Here is a 14,267-nt window from a genome sequence, read left to right as displayed (position 1 = left end):
GTACCGTGAACCTCAGAAACACTCATTGGAACCCGAATGACCCCTTCTTTGACCTTTAGAAATAGCTGATGTGAGAAGCGAAACTGTCTTATAATATCGACCTGTATAAGTGCCTTCCCTTGTCGCCTGTAATCATAACATTGTACCTGCCATTATTAAAGGGTACCCAAATTAAGTTTGCTGCCAGGTGGTAATCTAGGTAACTACATGTGTACCTACTCAGGAATATTGTCAGTATTTACATTCTAAATCCTTTTTCTGTTAACTAATCTCAACTTGTGTTTGAATTTTTGTACAATGGAAATTTTTATTTTTTGTAACTAGCCTAGTCAGGGGTTTGTCTGTAAGACCAGCCATCCCCCTATGTTGTATTTTACAGCAATAAATATTTCAATTCAATTCATCCTTGATCGGCACTGCATGCTGGTGAAGATATTGTCCAGGGGGAGGTACCGCCCCCTCCCTTGTTGTGCTTTCCTTCCTACCATTGTATCATGTATTAATAGTTGTATAATCACACTCTGTCCTGCCTGGGGGTAGGGATGGCATGTTCCTCCCTTCTCCCTTGTTGTTTACCTGCAACAATAAACTATCAATCAATCAATCAGATATATATATATAGTCACCTGCAATATATAGTTACACCGTACAAAAGACTGACGCCTCCCACGTAAACAAACCCTTGTAAACAGTGCGGCCCCGTCCTCCCACCCTGGTGACAGAACGGCCAGCACAAAAGACAACACCTGATAACAACTACCACTGACGGGGCTCAAGAGGCTGTGGCCCCGCAGCCTAACTAGCCCCATAAACCACCCCAGAAGAAGAAGAAGAGAGGGGGCACGATGGGTGAGCTGGGCGACACTCGGGGCTACCTGGAGCTGTCCAAGGACCCGGTGAGGTTCGAACCGGTCAGCAAAGTGACGAATGTGTTCTTTGACGACACCAGCAAGGAGGTGAGGCACGCCAGGGTTCTTACCTAGACATCTTACCTATAGTGAAACCAAATTGTCGTGTCCGTTTTGGCGTTGGCTCCCGTGGGTCCATTTCGGTAAATTTGTAGCACTTCACCAGTCTCGCATTTCCGAACGAAACTAGTTTTTTTCGGTAGTTTTCGGCCTGTTTTGAATGAATATGCGTGTCATTTCTATCGCAAATCACGTGTTTTTTTTTTACCTCCCCCCCCTTCCAACCAAGAGACTAATGATTTGCGATAAAAAATTTAGAGCACATTCATTCAAAACAGACCGAAATCTACCAGAAAAAACTAGTTTCGTCCACACAGGTGCATTTAAACTAAACATAACCCTAACATAACCTAACCTAACCTAACCTAAAACTAACACTAACCTAACCTAACCTAACCTAACCTAACCTAAAACTAACCTAACCTAACCTAACCTAACCTAACCTAACCTAACCTAAAACTAACCTAACCTAACCTAACCTAACCTAAAACTAACCTAACCTAACACTAACCTAACCTAAAACTAACTTGCGGCGTGCGCAAATCTGAAACGCACGCACGAACAAACACAAGGCTGGGTCTGGGAGGCGGCGGTGGATCGGCGGGCAGTAACCCATCAACCATCAGAGCGGTCGTGTGTCACGTCCTGGCCTTGACCGCCCTCCCTCCCTCCCTCCGTTATAAATGATTTCCGAGGGGTGTTTATGGGGATGAATTTACTCAGAATGCGGAGCTCTTTCTAATGGTCAGGGTAAGAAAAGCCATCTCTAGACTGGTGTACTCCTACAATAATACCTCCATTTCTCCCCTCTGCTCTGCCACACAGTCCCAACACCTATTTTTTCCTCTCATATGTTACCTACAGCTTACATATGAGACAAAGACATGGGCGTTGGTGTAGTGACACGACTTGCCTGATGGGCGAGCCTCCCATAACCCACTTAGCCAGTGGGTACCTCTTTGGCTGACTGGTAAAGGAGTGGCTCTCCCGTTACGCTGGTCGCGGGTTCGATCCCTGGCGCCGGCAAACCTTTCCTTGTCTGGATTAATTTCTCGTGTGTTTCGTTACATGCAGAGGCCGTGTGGGAGTGTAGTAAAGAGAAAATTCTGGCATTTCATTGGGACTGTGTGGCAGAGCAGAGGGGAGGAAAGGACCCGTGGGAACCAACGCCAGAGCGGCCTTGACATATTTCGAAGATTATAGACGAGTTCCACGAGAAGGGAACCCCACAAGTGCCAACACGCCAGCAGAATGCATATTTGCGTAATTACTCTTAACACTAAAACTATTAAGCCGCTGCTGGAAGGTGTGTTGATTGCACTTAGTAAAGACTATGGTAGTTGTAAAATATAATGACATGTATATAAGTGAAATAAATATTTATAATTATATTTTTGTGAGTAAAGTAAAGTAATTTAGAGTTGATATGTTCTGTGACAAGAGTGTTTAGGAACTATAGTTAAAAATGAGATCATATGAAATTATATATGAGAATACATTGGTATCAGTATGTAGGGGTTAATATTCGTATAATCTTTGACCAAGGTACGCTGCTAGTTTCATTGCAGTTGCGGGCTCACACTTACTGATATGTCTGATTCATAGACTAGATGAACCTTATTGGCCAGCTTGTTGCTTGTTTTCCGTGTCATTAGCTAGGTAGCATTGGCAAGACTGAAATTAGTAACAGTTTTTAAGGCAGCCATTCAGAACTTCTGGTACTACTTAGGGTAATACACACACACACACACACACACACACACACTGCGGCTAAGTGAGAATGTTTCCCAGGTCCTCAGTGTGCGAGGTGGGGGCACGCTGGGTGTGGTGGTGCGGGGGCAGGGCCGGGACCACACTTTCAGGATGGAGGATAAAGGACCTATCTCCTCCCTCAAGTTCTCACCAGACCACACTGTCTTAGCCGTGCAGCGCTCCAAGAATGCTGTGGTGAGTGCTGTGATGCTGTTTCTTTTTTGCTGAGTGCCTGCTAGTGTGTTTTTGAATATATGAAAGTGTGTGTGAAGAAAAAATTTAACCCGGTAGCAGCGACGGGCCAAATTTGTGGCTTTACCGTGTAGCAGCAACGGGCCAAATCTGTGGCTTTACCGTGTAGCAGTGACGGGCCAAATTTGTGGCTTTACCGTGTAGCAGCGACGGGCCAAATCTGTGGCTTTACCATGTAGCAGCGACGGGCCAAATTTGTGCCATGATATAAACCCCCCAAAATAGATGATACATAATCTGATCACAAATGCTTTAATATATATTATGAAATGGTTTGTGTGAGGGGTGATTTTTTTTTCTCATTTTTCCCGCTTGGAGGGACCATTAAGAAACATGATCCCCGCAGCTACCAGGTTAATGGTATTCACATTAATTTCAACGGGGAAATTCATTTTGGTTTACGAGTGTTTTGGTGTGTGAGCAAAGTTACGGAAGGAATCAAACTTGTAAACCAAGGTGTGACTGGATTTTGAAGTTCTGTAAATAAAATTAAAAATGTATGAGGTAGAATAGTAAAAAGAAATCACACTAAAATAATGTAGCATAAAGGGAATTGATTGAAAAGAGGATATTGAGGCAGGGATCATGTTTCTTAATGGTCCCTCTAAGCGAGAAAAATGAGAAAAAAATGACACCTCACACAAACCATTTCATAATACATACCAAAGCATTTGTGATCAGATTATGTATCATCTTTTTTTGGGGGTTTATATCATGGCACAAATTTGGCCCGTCGGTGCTACACGGTAAAGCTACAAATTTGGCCCGTTGCTTCTACTGGGTTAAAGGTATTTGGTACTTAGAATAAATCATTCATTCATGTTTGTAGGAACTCCTGAGCTACAGCAGCGGCGAGGTGGGTGTTGGCCTGACCCAGGAGTGCCGTGCCAAGTCTGCCACACTGCTGGGCTTCATTTGGACCAACAGCGATGACCTGGCACTTATTACTGACCATGGTGTGGAATATTACCAGGTGTGTATTTACCTAGTTGTATATATACCTAATTGTGACATACGGGAAAAGAGCTACACTCGCGCTGTCCCGTCTCCATTTCCTCTCTTATCCAACTTGTCCTTAAAATCATGAATGTTTCTTGCACAGACCACCTCCTCCTCCAGTCCATTCCACAGCTCAATGCTTCTGTTTGGGAAGCTAAACTTTTTCACATCTCGCCTACACGTGGTCGCCCTCAACTTCTTTCCATGTCCTCTCGTTTCTCTCTCGTTCCACACACACAGGTCCTCTCTGTCCAGATTCTCCACCCCGCTCGCCACCCTGTACACTGCTATCAGGTCTCCTCTCTCTCTCCTTCTCTCCAGGGTTGTGAGCCCCATGCTATTGAGTCTCTCCCTATCCCTAAGTTCCGGTACCATCTTAGTTGCCACTCTCTGCACTATTTCCAGCTTTCTTATGTTCTTCTTTTTGTGAGGAGACCAGACCACTGCTGTATGTGTGTTTATTTACCTAAAGGTGGGTGCATATGCTATGGCAGCGTATGGCTACTGTACTCATCTCCAAACAGTTAGCCCTTTGAGCCTGTGTTAGGTAAGAACCAATTACCTTGGGACATGGGCCAATGTGAAACCTGGGATTGCCACACTTTAGCTTCCCCACGGTTCCCCAGGTACAGGTAACTCTCGATTTACGCGAGTATTGTGTCCTTGAAGAGGTCGCGTAAATCAAAAACAATGTAAATCAAACAAGAGGTAGGTTTGTACCTTTATTGCCTACTGTATCACTCTGACTCCTCTCCCTCTCGTGGTTCCTCCTCTGGCTGCCCTTCCCCTCGTGGTAGCACAGCAGTGAGGGTGTTGTTGTTGTTGAGTAGCGTGGCAGTGTGGGTACTGTATTGTTGTTCAAGTGGCGCGAGGGAAAAACTGAGCTCAGCTGTGTGGCCGCGGCGCCGTGTGAGTCCAGTTGCGTGAGACATCTGGTGGCCACTCCATAAAATATCGCGTATAAGGGAAAAAAACGTGTAAATTAAACATTTATTTTGATTTTGGACCCCGCGTTTTTTAAAAAACGCGTAAACCAAACTCGCGTAAATCGAGAGTTACCTGTAGTTTAAAGTATTTGAATCACAATGTCTTGCGTCCATAACTGTATTTATCCAACTTACTAATATAATATTTCCCTAATGTATTTGCATCTAATGAGTTTTTTGCATCTATTATTTGTTAGATGCTAGCTAGCTCTTACTGTAATTTAGATAGTTCATAGGGTTCTTTTTTTAAATGCCTAGCAAAATTCAGTTAACACAAGAACAAATATGAGAAATTAACTATGAGACAAAGAAGGGATGAAAAAATAGCATAAGAATAACTGAAGTACTGTAAGCCGGGGTGACCTCGGACCCGGGGTGATTTCGGACAAAAAGTGGATAAAAAGTTGACAAGTTGATAACTCGTAGCCGGTTGCAACAAGCTAGATGATATTAGTGTCAGAATTTGTCTTTTGCCTCATAGTTTTCGAATAAGAATGTTGTATTCTTGAGACACGTTTCTGTTTTGAAAACAAGCACAATATGTGTTTTTGAAATTTCGTAAAATTTATCCCCCTTGGAAAACTTCTTCTGGCAGGAACAGTCTGTATTACACACAACATCTAAACTAGAGAAAACAATCAGAAACATGCTTAACTAGAACAGTTAGAATGATTCAGGGGTGCTTAACATATCCTACACACCTGTAAATGTCACTTGAATGGAGGCATGTCGAAAAAATGTCTCAAAATGGGGTGACTTCGGACACTTAAATATAACTACATATTGTGGGGTGACTAAGGCAGGGTTCCCATTATTCCGTTTTCATGGATCCGTCGACCGTCAGTGGCGTCATCAATGGAGCCCGTCCAGAGATGAACTCAAGTTAACTTTTGGGTCCGTAACGGCGGTGGTGGTGTCAGTCCAGTGATGCTGAATATTCTACATGTCATGAAAATATGAAGTAGAAGTACTTGGCTACAAAACAACATCTACAAGAATAAATTTCTAGTGAAAGGCATCATTTATTTATTTATTTATTTATTATTTTTTTTTTACGTTGTTGCCTATTACGCCGGTAGGCATCTTCCCGGTGGGGCCTGATGGTCATGATAAAATCTGATAAATGAGATGTAAAAGTGTGCACTTCAAAGAGCCCAACACACTTGAATGTTGCCCTACCATTATAAAACCTTCTTGTGGTGATCATGTAATCTTTAAGCTTCCAAAAAAAACTAAAACTGTGCTCAACATCTTATAGTTTTTTTGTAATAAGATTTTTTTCAAAATTATTGACCATTTTTTACTTCCCGGCTACTACTGAATGGAAATGTGGGAACTTCTTTCCTAAGATATTTGCCACTTTTTTTCCCGTTTTAACAGTGTCCGAAGTAACCCCCAGAATGTGCGAACAGGCTCAGATACGTAAACCCAATGAAATATAGCCACTGTCCGAAGTCCCCTCAAGAGTGTCCAAAGTCTTCCCAGATATGGGGGTATTGGTATGCTGGATATCCCTTCACTGGTATACGGTAACTTATACACCCAGGACTTTCTCTGCCTCTGTGGTGGATAGTGGAGTGTTTCCCATGTGGTATTGGTGTGCTGGATATCCCTTCACTGGTAGACGGTAACATACAGTCCCAGGTCTTTCTCTGCCTCTGTGGTGGATAGTGGAGTGTTTCCCATGTGGTATTGGTGTGCTGGATATCCCTTCACTGGTAGATGGTAACTTATACGCCCAGGTCTTTCTCTGCCTCTGTGGTGGATAGTGGAGTGTTTCCCATGTGGTATTGGTGTGCTGGATATCCCTTCACTGGTAGCCTGGTAACATACACTCCCAGGTCTTTCTCTGCCTCTGTGGTGGATAGTGGAGTGTTTCCCATGTGGTATTGGTGTGCTGGATATCCCTTCACTGGTAGACGGTAACATATACACCCAGGACTTTCTCTGCCTCTGTGGTGGATAGTGCAGTGTTTCCCATGTGGTATTGGTGTGCTGGATATCCCCTCCCTAGGTACAGGACTACACTTTTCTTCATTGAATTGTAGCAGCCACTTTTTGTTCCATTTCTGTTGCTTCATGAGGTCTTCTTGTTGGAAATCCACAGTGAAGGGGTTAATCTGTTGGGCATCTTTTTCTGCTTTCATTTTTGAGAGTAGTGTGCTGGAGGCAGTTTTTCATGTTGGTTCTGCTCCTGATCTGTCTCTTTGCTATGAAAATTTCTCTCTTCGAAGGTGACCCGGGAGCGCCTGGCTGTGCGTCATCTGCGTAGCTACAGCATTCCATGTACGTGGTTTGTGTGGAGCCCTGAATGTTCCCTGCTGCTGCTGTGTTGTGGTTCCTCGCCCTCCTCCACCACCCTACAGCCCTTCTCCTTCAAGCCAGGCCAGTCCACCAAGATGGCTAAGTTTGAAGGTGTGTGTGAGTGTGTGTGTGTGTATTTACCTAGTTGTAGTTTTACCGGGCCTGGGTTTTATGCTCGTGTGGTCCCGTCTCCGTATCTACATTTATCCAACTTTTCCTTGAAGCTTTGCACACTCCTCGCCGATGCTACATCCTCACTTAGTCTGTTCCAAACCTCTTTATTTCTTTCGACATCCTCACTTAGTCTGTTCCAAACCTCTTTATTTCTTTGCGGGAAGCTATATTTCTTTGTCTCTCAAGCATCTTCCCTTCCTCAATTTTTTACTGTGTCCTCTTGTGTTCCTGGTGGTAATTTCTTCTTTAAGTAGTAACTCCTCGTTGTCTACTTCATCCATTTTCCTCAATAATTTATAGATTTGTATTAGGTCTCCCCTTTCTCTTGTGTGTGTGTGTGTGTGTGTGTGTGTGTGTGTGTGTCATGATGGGTCTCATTCTAGTGGCTGATATTTCTATCTTTGATTGTAACTGTTTTAAGGGGGGCGACTACCCCCCCCCCTACAGCTCTTTTGGTAGGTCCAATAGCCTTGAAATTTTATTATGTTGTTTGTTGGTGTTAATGTTTTTCAATTTGTTTCACAGGCTTTATTTTTAAGTCAATCACTTTGAAAAATTACCAATGAAACTTCGATTATATATCTACATTTTGTCTTTTATTGATACCTAACAATTGTCAGTCAGATGATTTTTTTGAAGTGTAAAAACCAACTTTTTTTTTGCATTTACCCTGTCATGCCCTTCATAATTGTCCGATTGAGATGAAATTTCACATGATTGTGCAAACCTTGCTGATTGACTGGAGATATTGATAAGGCATCTGGTCCCCTTTTTCAGTGTTATTATTCACTGTATGTGAGGTGCCTTTCTCATTGAATATTCTCCAGGCTGGTATTCTTCATCTTCTTCTTTTCTTTTTTTGGACTTGGGTGTTGCATGTCTGGCTCTTTCAAGGTCTTGCCAGTGAAGAGATTCTTGTAAGTGATCTACAGTCCTCTCGGCCTCGGGCAGCATGACTCCCTCTCTGAGATGCCCAGTGATGCAGATTCATATATAAGCATTGAATGAAACAAACCTTACCACTTGATAATTTAGGCTATCAAAGAATTTCTCAAAATACCCATTAAGTTTGTGGCTTCTTCCTCTACTCACCTGAATTCCTGTGTGTTAGGATGGCAATGGCAACAATGACTGTGATAATGTTTACTTGTGTGGACATTGTGCCATCGAGGGAGCAGGCAGGTGATGTACTGCAATTCCTTATTAATGTGGGGGCTTCGTGGTGCAGTGGTTAGCACACTCAGCTCACAACCGAGAGAGCCCGGGTTCGATTCCCGGGCAAAGTGGAAAAATTTGGGTGGCTTTTCCGATACCCTATGCCCCTGTCCACCCAGCAGTGAATGGGTACCAGGTATTAATCGTGGGTTGTGTCCCGTCTCCTGGGGTCTGTTCCCTTCTCCTATAATTCCTTCCTCTCCTGTCTCTCTCCGGCATATGACCACAGATGTTGCGCTGACTAAACGAAACTTTTCCTTATTAATGCTCCAATTCTCTTCTGAGATAAAACAACAAAGGATTCATGAGTGTACAAACCTGTAATTAGTTCTTTCTTTCCCCCAGTGGAGGTGAGTGGTCCTGGGGGTCCCAGTGCACCTGGGGTCACCCTAGGGGAGCGTGACGTGTGCGTGGGGTGGGTGTACGGCCAGCCCTCGGTGTGTGTGCTGCGACATCCCGCCTCACCCTCAGTTACTGCCGCCCTTGATGTCTACACACAGAACAGGTACGGCTACATCTCAGATTTTTTTTCACATTGTACATCTCTATGCTCAGACTTTAGATATGTAACAAGCTACAGTTCCTCAAATAGTACGGTTTCCAATAGTTCGGTTTTGGTTTTATACAGATTGTCATAGATCTTTTAGGGATTATTAAATTTCCTGCTCAGTGGGAAATTTAAAAATCCTAAAAAAATCTTAGAAAATCCACATAAAACCGAAACTGAACGATTGGAAACTGTACTATTTGAGGGACGACTGTATTGTTATTATCTATGTTATTATGGGTAGGCGGTGGCTGAGTGGTAGCGTGCTGGGCCCACATTCACCGCATGATGGACGATGCGAGTTTGAATCCCCACGCTACCACCTGGGATTTTTCAGTCACCGCCGAGTGGCTTAAAACTACCCACATGCTGTCCTGAAGACCACCCATCAACCCGGACTCTAGAGGAAACCGTCCAAGTGAATCAAGAAGGAGTTCCGGGGAGCAGCATGAGCCAAGAGAAGATGGCGCCACTATAAACACTTGCCTGCGCCATGACGGGCTGGGGCCAAATACCATCCAGGCCCCTCAAGCAAGCCTACCAGCGCTATAGGCATAGACGTAAAAAAAAAAAAAAATCTATCTTTACCTCTGATGTTGTCCCCTGCGGTATGGGAACTTGCTATTCTGATGTTTATATTTGTCCTCATCCTTTTTATTATTATTTCACTCATCAACCCAATGAACTCTTGCTCACTATATCACCCAGTCACTACCCTCATTATCTCTCAGGGGGCTTCGTGGTGCAGTGGTTAGCACACTCAGCTCACAACCGAGAGAGCCCGGGTTCGATTCCCGGGCGGAGTGGAAAAATTTGGGCTGCTTTTCCGATACCCTACGCCCCTGTCCACCCAGTAGTGAATGGGTATCAGGTATTAGTCAGGGGTTGTGTCCCGTCTCCTGGGGTCTGTTCCCTTCTCCTATAATTCCTTCCCCTTCTGTCTCTCTCTCCGGCATATGACCACAGATGTTGCGCCGACTGAACAAAACTTTCCAACTTTTTCTGTCTCTCCGGCATATGACCACAGATGTTGCGCCGACTAAACAAAACTTTCCAACTTTTTCTGTCTCTCTCCGGCATATGACCACAGATGTTGCGCCGACTAAACAAAACTTTCCAACTTTTTCTGTCTCTCTCCGGCATATGACCACAGATGTTGCGCCGACTAAACGAAACTTTCCAACTTCTTCTGTCTCTCTCCGGCATATGACCACAGATGTTGCGCCGACTGAACAAAACTTTCCAACTTTTTCTGTCTCTCCGGCATGTGACCACAGATGTTGCGCCGACTAAACCAAACTTTCCAACTTTTCTGTCTCTCTCCAGCATATGACCACAGATGTTGCGCCCACTAAACCAAACTTTCAAACTTTTCTGTCTCTCTCCGGCATATGACCACAGATGTTGCGCCGACTAAACCAAACTTTCCAACTTTTCTGTCTCTCTCCGGCATATGACCACAGATGTTGCGCCGACTAAACGAAACTTTCCAACTTTTTCTGTCTCTCTCCGGCATATGACCACAGATGTTGCGCCGACTAAACGAAACTTTCCAACATTTTCATTATCTCTCACCTCATATGAAACTGCCTTACCCCCATCACATTCCCAGAACCCTCATATTTTACCACATCACCATCCCAATCTCAGTCCTATGCCTTGCCCTTCACTTACAACCTCATACCTCGGCCTCCCCTCACCCATGCTCTCCGCCCCCAGGGACAACCAGTTCAAGAAGACTTACACATGCCGACTGGAGTTAACTGGACGTTTTGCCGTTAACATCATCGACAGCCTCATCGTTGTGCATCATCAGGCCTCAAAGGTGGGTGGAGGTGGAGGAGGAGGAGGAGGAGGAGAAGAAGAAGCTCCCCCCCAAAGGAATGAAAGGAAAGAATTATTACCATTCAAATAAGATTGATACAAGTTTCACAACGAGGCCGCTTATAAGAAAGTTTAACCTGGTAGCAGCGGGGATCATGTTTCTTAATGGTCCCTCTAAGCGAGAAAAATGAGAAAAAAATCACCCCTCACACAAACCATTTCATAATATATATCAACGCATTTGTGATCAGATTATGTATCATCTATTTTGGGGGGTTTATGTCATGGCACAAATTTGGCCCGTCGCTGCTACACGGTAAAGCCACAAATTTGGCCCATCACTGTTACCAGGTTAATATCTCCACTAACTACATGAAAATAAGTGCTGTAATCCTGTCTACACTTGTATTACCTTCATCACTCTATTAGTTCCCCTCAAAATGTTAGAATCGGTGCAGAGGAGGATGACTAAGATGATTCAGGGGTTGAGAAACTTGCCATACGAGGAAAGACTCAAACAGTTAAACTTGCATGCTCTAGAAAGGCGAAGGGTGCGTGGAGACATGATCGAGGTTTATAAATGGATGAAGGGCTTTAACAAGGGAGACATTCATAAGGTTTTGTTGGTAAGAGAACCGGGTAGGACACGAAGTAACGGGTTTAAACTGGATAACTTCAGATTCAGCAGGGACATAGGCAAAAATTGGTTTACTAACAGAGTGGTGGGAAGGGAAGGGAAGGGCAGAGATTCATAAGGTTTTGTTGGTAAGAGAACCGGGTAGGACATGAAGTAATGGGTTTAAACTGGATAAATTCAGATTCAACAGGGACATAGGCAAAAATTGGTTTACTAACAGAGTGGTGGATGAGTGGAATAGGCTTAGCAGTCATGTGGTGAGTGCCAATACAATTATCACATTCAAAAATAGATTAGATAAATTAATGGACAGCGATATTAGGTGGGGTTAGATACACGGGAGCTTAGGGTCAAAGGAGCTGCCTCGTACAGGCCTACCGGCCTCTTGCAGACTCCTACGTTCTTATGTTCTTATGTTCCTATGTTCCTTCCTCCAGACCTCCCTGCTGTTTGATGTGCTGGTGGGAGGGGGTGAGGGTGGTGGGGGGGTGACATGGGTCTTCCCCCTTCCTCCTCCCCGCCCTGTACAGCCCTTTGCCCTGGTAGAAGCTGGGGCACTCCCTTGTCCTGCCACCCAGCCCCAGCCGCTGCCCTGTGAACTGTATGCCCCGACCTGGGTGGTGTTTCAGGTGAGTGGGTTTTGTTTTCCTCTTTTTATTTATTTATTTTTTTTTTTTTACGTCGTGGCCTATTGCGCCGGTAGGCTTCTTCCCAGTGGGGCCTGATGATCGGCCCAGCCCGTTCTGGCGCAGGCAAGTGTTTATAGTGGTGCCATCTTGCATTGGCTTATGCTGCCCTCTCGGAGCTTATCTTTAATCCTAGAATCTAGAGTCCGGGTTGATAGGTGGTCTTCTGGACAGCATGTGGGTAGTTTTAAGCCTCTCGGCGGTGGCTGAGAAATCCCAGCTTGGTGGCACTGGGCGGGGATTGAACTCGCGTCCTCCTGAACACGGCACCGTCACGCTATTCATTCAGCCACCGCCTACCCTAAGACTGCCTTCACTGTATTCTTTACCCAGCTCATCTCATCTGTTTCTGTGTTCTGATTAGATAAAAAAATTAGTATATATATACCTCTCTTTGTATGTGTGCTTCCACCTAATATCAGTGGTTAGCACACTCGGCTCACAACCAAGAGAGCCCGGGTTCGATTTCCGGGTGGAGTGAAAAATTTGGGCGGCTTTTCCGATACCCTACGCCCCTGTCCACCCAGCAGTGAATGGGTACCAGGTATTAATCGGGGGTTGTGTCCCGTCTCCTGGGGTCTGTTCCCTTCTCCTATAACTCCTTCCCCTTCTGTCTCTCTCTGGCATATGACCACGGATGTTGCGCCGACTAAACGAAACTTTCCAACTTTCCACCTAATATGATACGTGTTACTCTCTGTGTAGTACTTTTGAATCATTGACATTTACACATTTTCCAGCCGGACATAGTGATTGATGCTCGGTTGGGTTGCATGTGGCACCTACAGCTGCGTCTGGATTGCCTAGCTGAGGCTGTGCAGGACAAGACACAACTCATTGATTGTCTCCTACGCCGCAAACAAGGTGAGAAGGAATGGATACACAGGTATACGCACACACACACACACACACACACACACACACACACACACACACACGCGCACTGGCCTCGCAACTTAGTGGTCTTGTGTTTGTTTCCTGAGCAGAGTGGAGAATTTTATTAACCCGGTAGCAGCAGGGATCATGTTTCTTAATGGTCCCTCTAAGCGAGAAAAATGAGAAAAAAATCATCACTCACACAAACCATTTCATAATATATGTAGTGAGTGTTTATAGTGGCGCCATCTTGCATTGGCTCATGCTGCCCTCCCGGAGCTCATCTTTAATCCTAGAATCTAGAGTCCGGGTTGATAGGTGGTCTTCTGGACAGCATGTGGGTAGTTTTAAGCCACTCGGCGGCGGCTGAAAAACCCCAGCTTGGTGGCACCGGGCGGGGATTGAACTCGCGTCGTCCTGAACGCGGCGCTGTCACGCTATCCACTCAGCCACCGCCTCCCCAATATGCCAACTCAACTATGAAAAATGCTGAAATGTTGGACTTTTTACCTGATGAAGAGATCACTCACATTGGTAAACAAATTCAGATTCCACAAAACTATTCCTCACCAACCATGTGTGTATGATATGAATATGTTCCCAGCTTCAGTAATTCAGTGTTACATAGTTTATTTACTTGAAAATTAAACTCACCTTCATCTGCTGCTCTTTATTATTCACCAAGGTAGGGATACAGGGTCATTTTACAAGACATTTCGCCGCCAAAGAACACACATTTGACAAGGCTTTCGTAGGAGTTGTGGGTATTTAAAGGAGTAGTTTTATGACCCTGGTGGTAGCGTGACCCTTCCTCTGTACCGTGAACCTCAAGAAACACCCATTAGGACCCGACTGACCCCCTCTTTGACCTTTAGAAATAGTTGATGTGAGAAGCAAAAATGTCTTATATTACCGAGCTAAGTGTCTTGGTGGATGGTTGATATTGCCTTGTTTAAGTTTAAGAACAGATCATCTAGCCTGGATAATAATGTCTGTGTGATCTGAACATCTATATTTTTTTCTCTCTCTTTGCTTGTCATTTAAACC

At 44.6% G+C, this 14,267-nt stretch overlaps 2 protein-coding genes across 5 annotated transcripts in view; both read left to right on the top strand.

The window, feature by feature from the left end:
* LOC126989091 (uncharacterized) overlaps nucleotides 1-813 on the top strand; it is a 149,870-nt gene extending 149,057 nt beyond the window's left edge. Inside the window, exon 6 of the mRNA XM_050847837.1 lies at nucleotides 693-813. Coding sequence (XP_050703794.1) covers nucleotides 693-719 — 27 coding nt within the window. The 3' untranslated portion in view covers nucleotides 720-813. The remainder of the gene's footprint in view (nucleotides 1-692) is intronic.
* Nucleotides 704-14,267, top strand: part of LOC126989020 (regulator of MON1-CCZ1 complex-like) — a 34,566-nt gene continuing 21,002 nt past the window's right edge. For all 4 annotated transcript variants that reach the window (XM_050847543.1, XM_050847534.1, XM_050847523.1 and 1 more), the window contains exons 1-8: nucleotides 704-956; nucleotides 2,760-2,915; nucleotides 3,802-3,945; nucleotides 7,192-7,372; nucleotides 8,996-9,155; nucleotides 10,917-11,022; nucleotides 12,096-12,287; nucleotides 13,085-13,208. In XM_050847543.1, the coding sequence (XP_050703500.1) occupies nucleotides 846-956; nucleotides 2,760-2,915; nucleotides 3,802-3,945; nucleotides 7,192-7,372; nucleotides 8,996-9,155; nucleotides 10,917-11,022; nucleotides 12,096-12,287; nucleotides 13,085-13,208 (1,174 nt within the window). In that variant the 5' untranslated portion in view covers nucleotides 704-845. The remainder of the gene's footprint in view (nucleotides 957-2,759; nucleotides 2,916-3,801; nucleotides 3,946-7,191; nucleotides 7,373-8,995; nucleotides 9,156-10,916; nucleotides 11,023-12,095; nucleotides 12,288-13,084; nucleotides 13,209-14,267) is intronic.

Source organism: Eriocheir sinensis, chromosome 6 (assembly GCF_024679095.1).
Source record: "Eriocheir sinensis breed Jianghai 21 chromosome 6, ASM2467909v1, whole genome shotgun sequence".
Classification (NCBI taxonomy): Eukaryota; Metazoa; Arthropoda; class Malacostraca; order Decapoda; family Varunidae; genus Eriocheir; species Eriocheir sinensis.
This window is presented reverse-complemented; position numbering and strand designations above follow the sequence as displayed.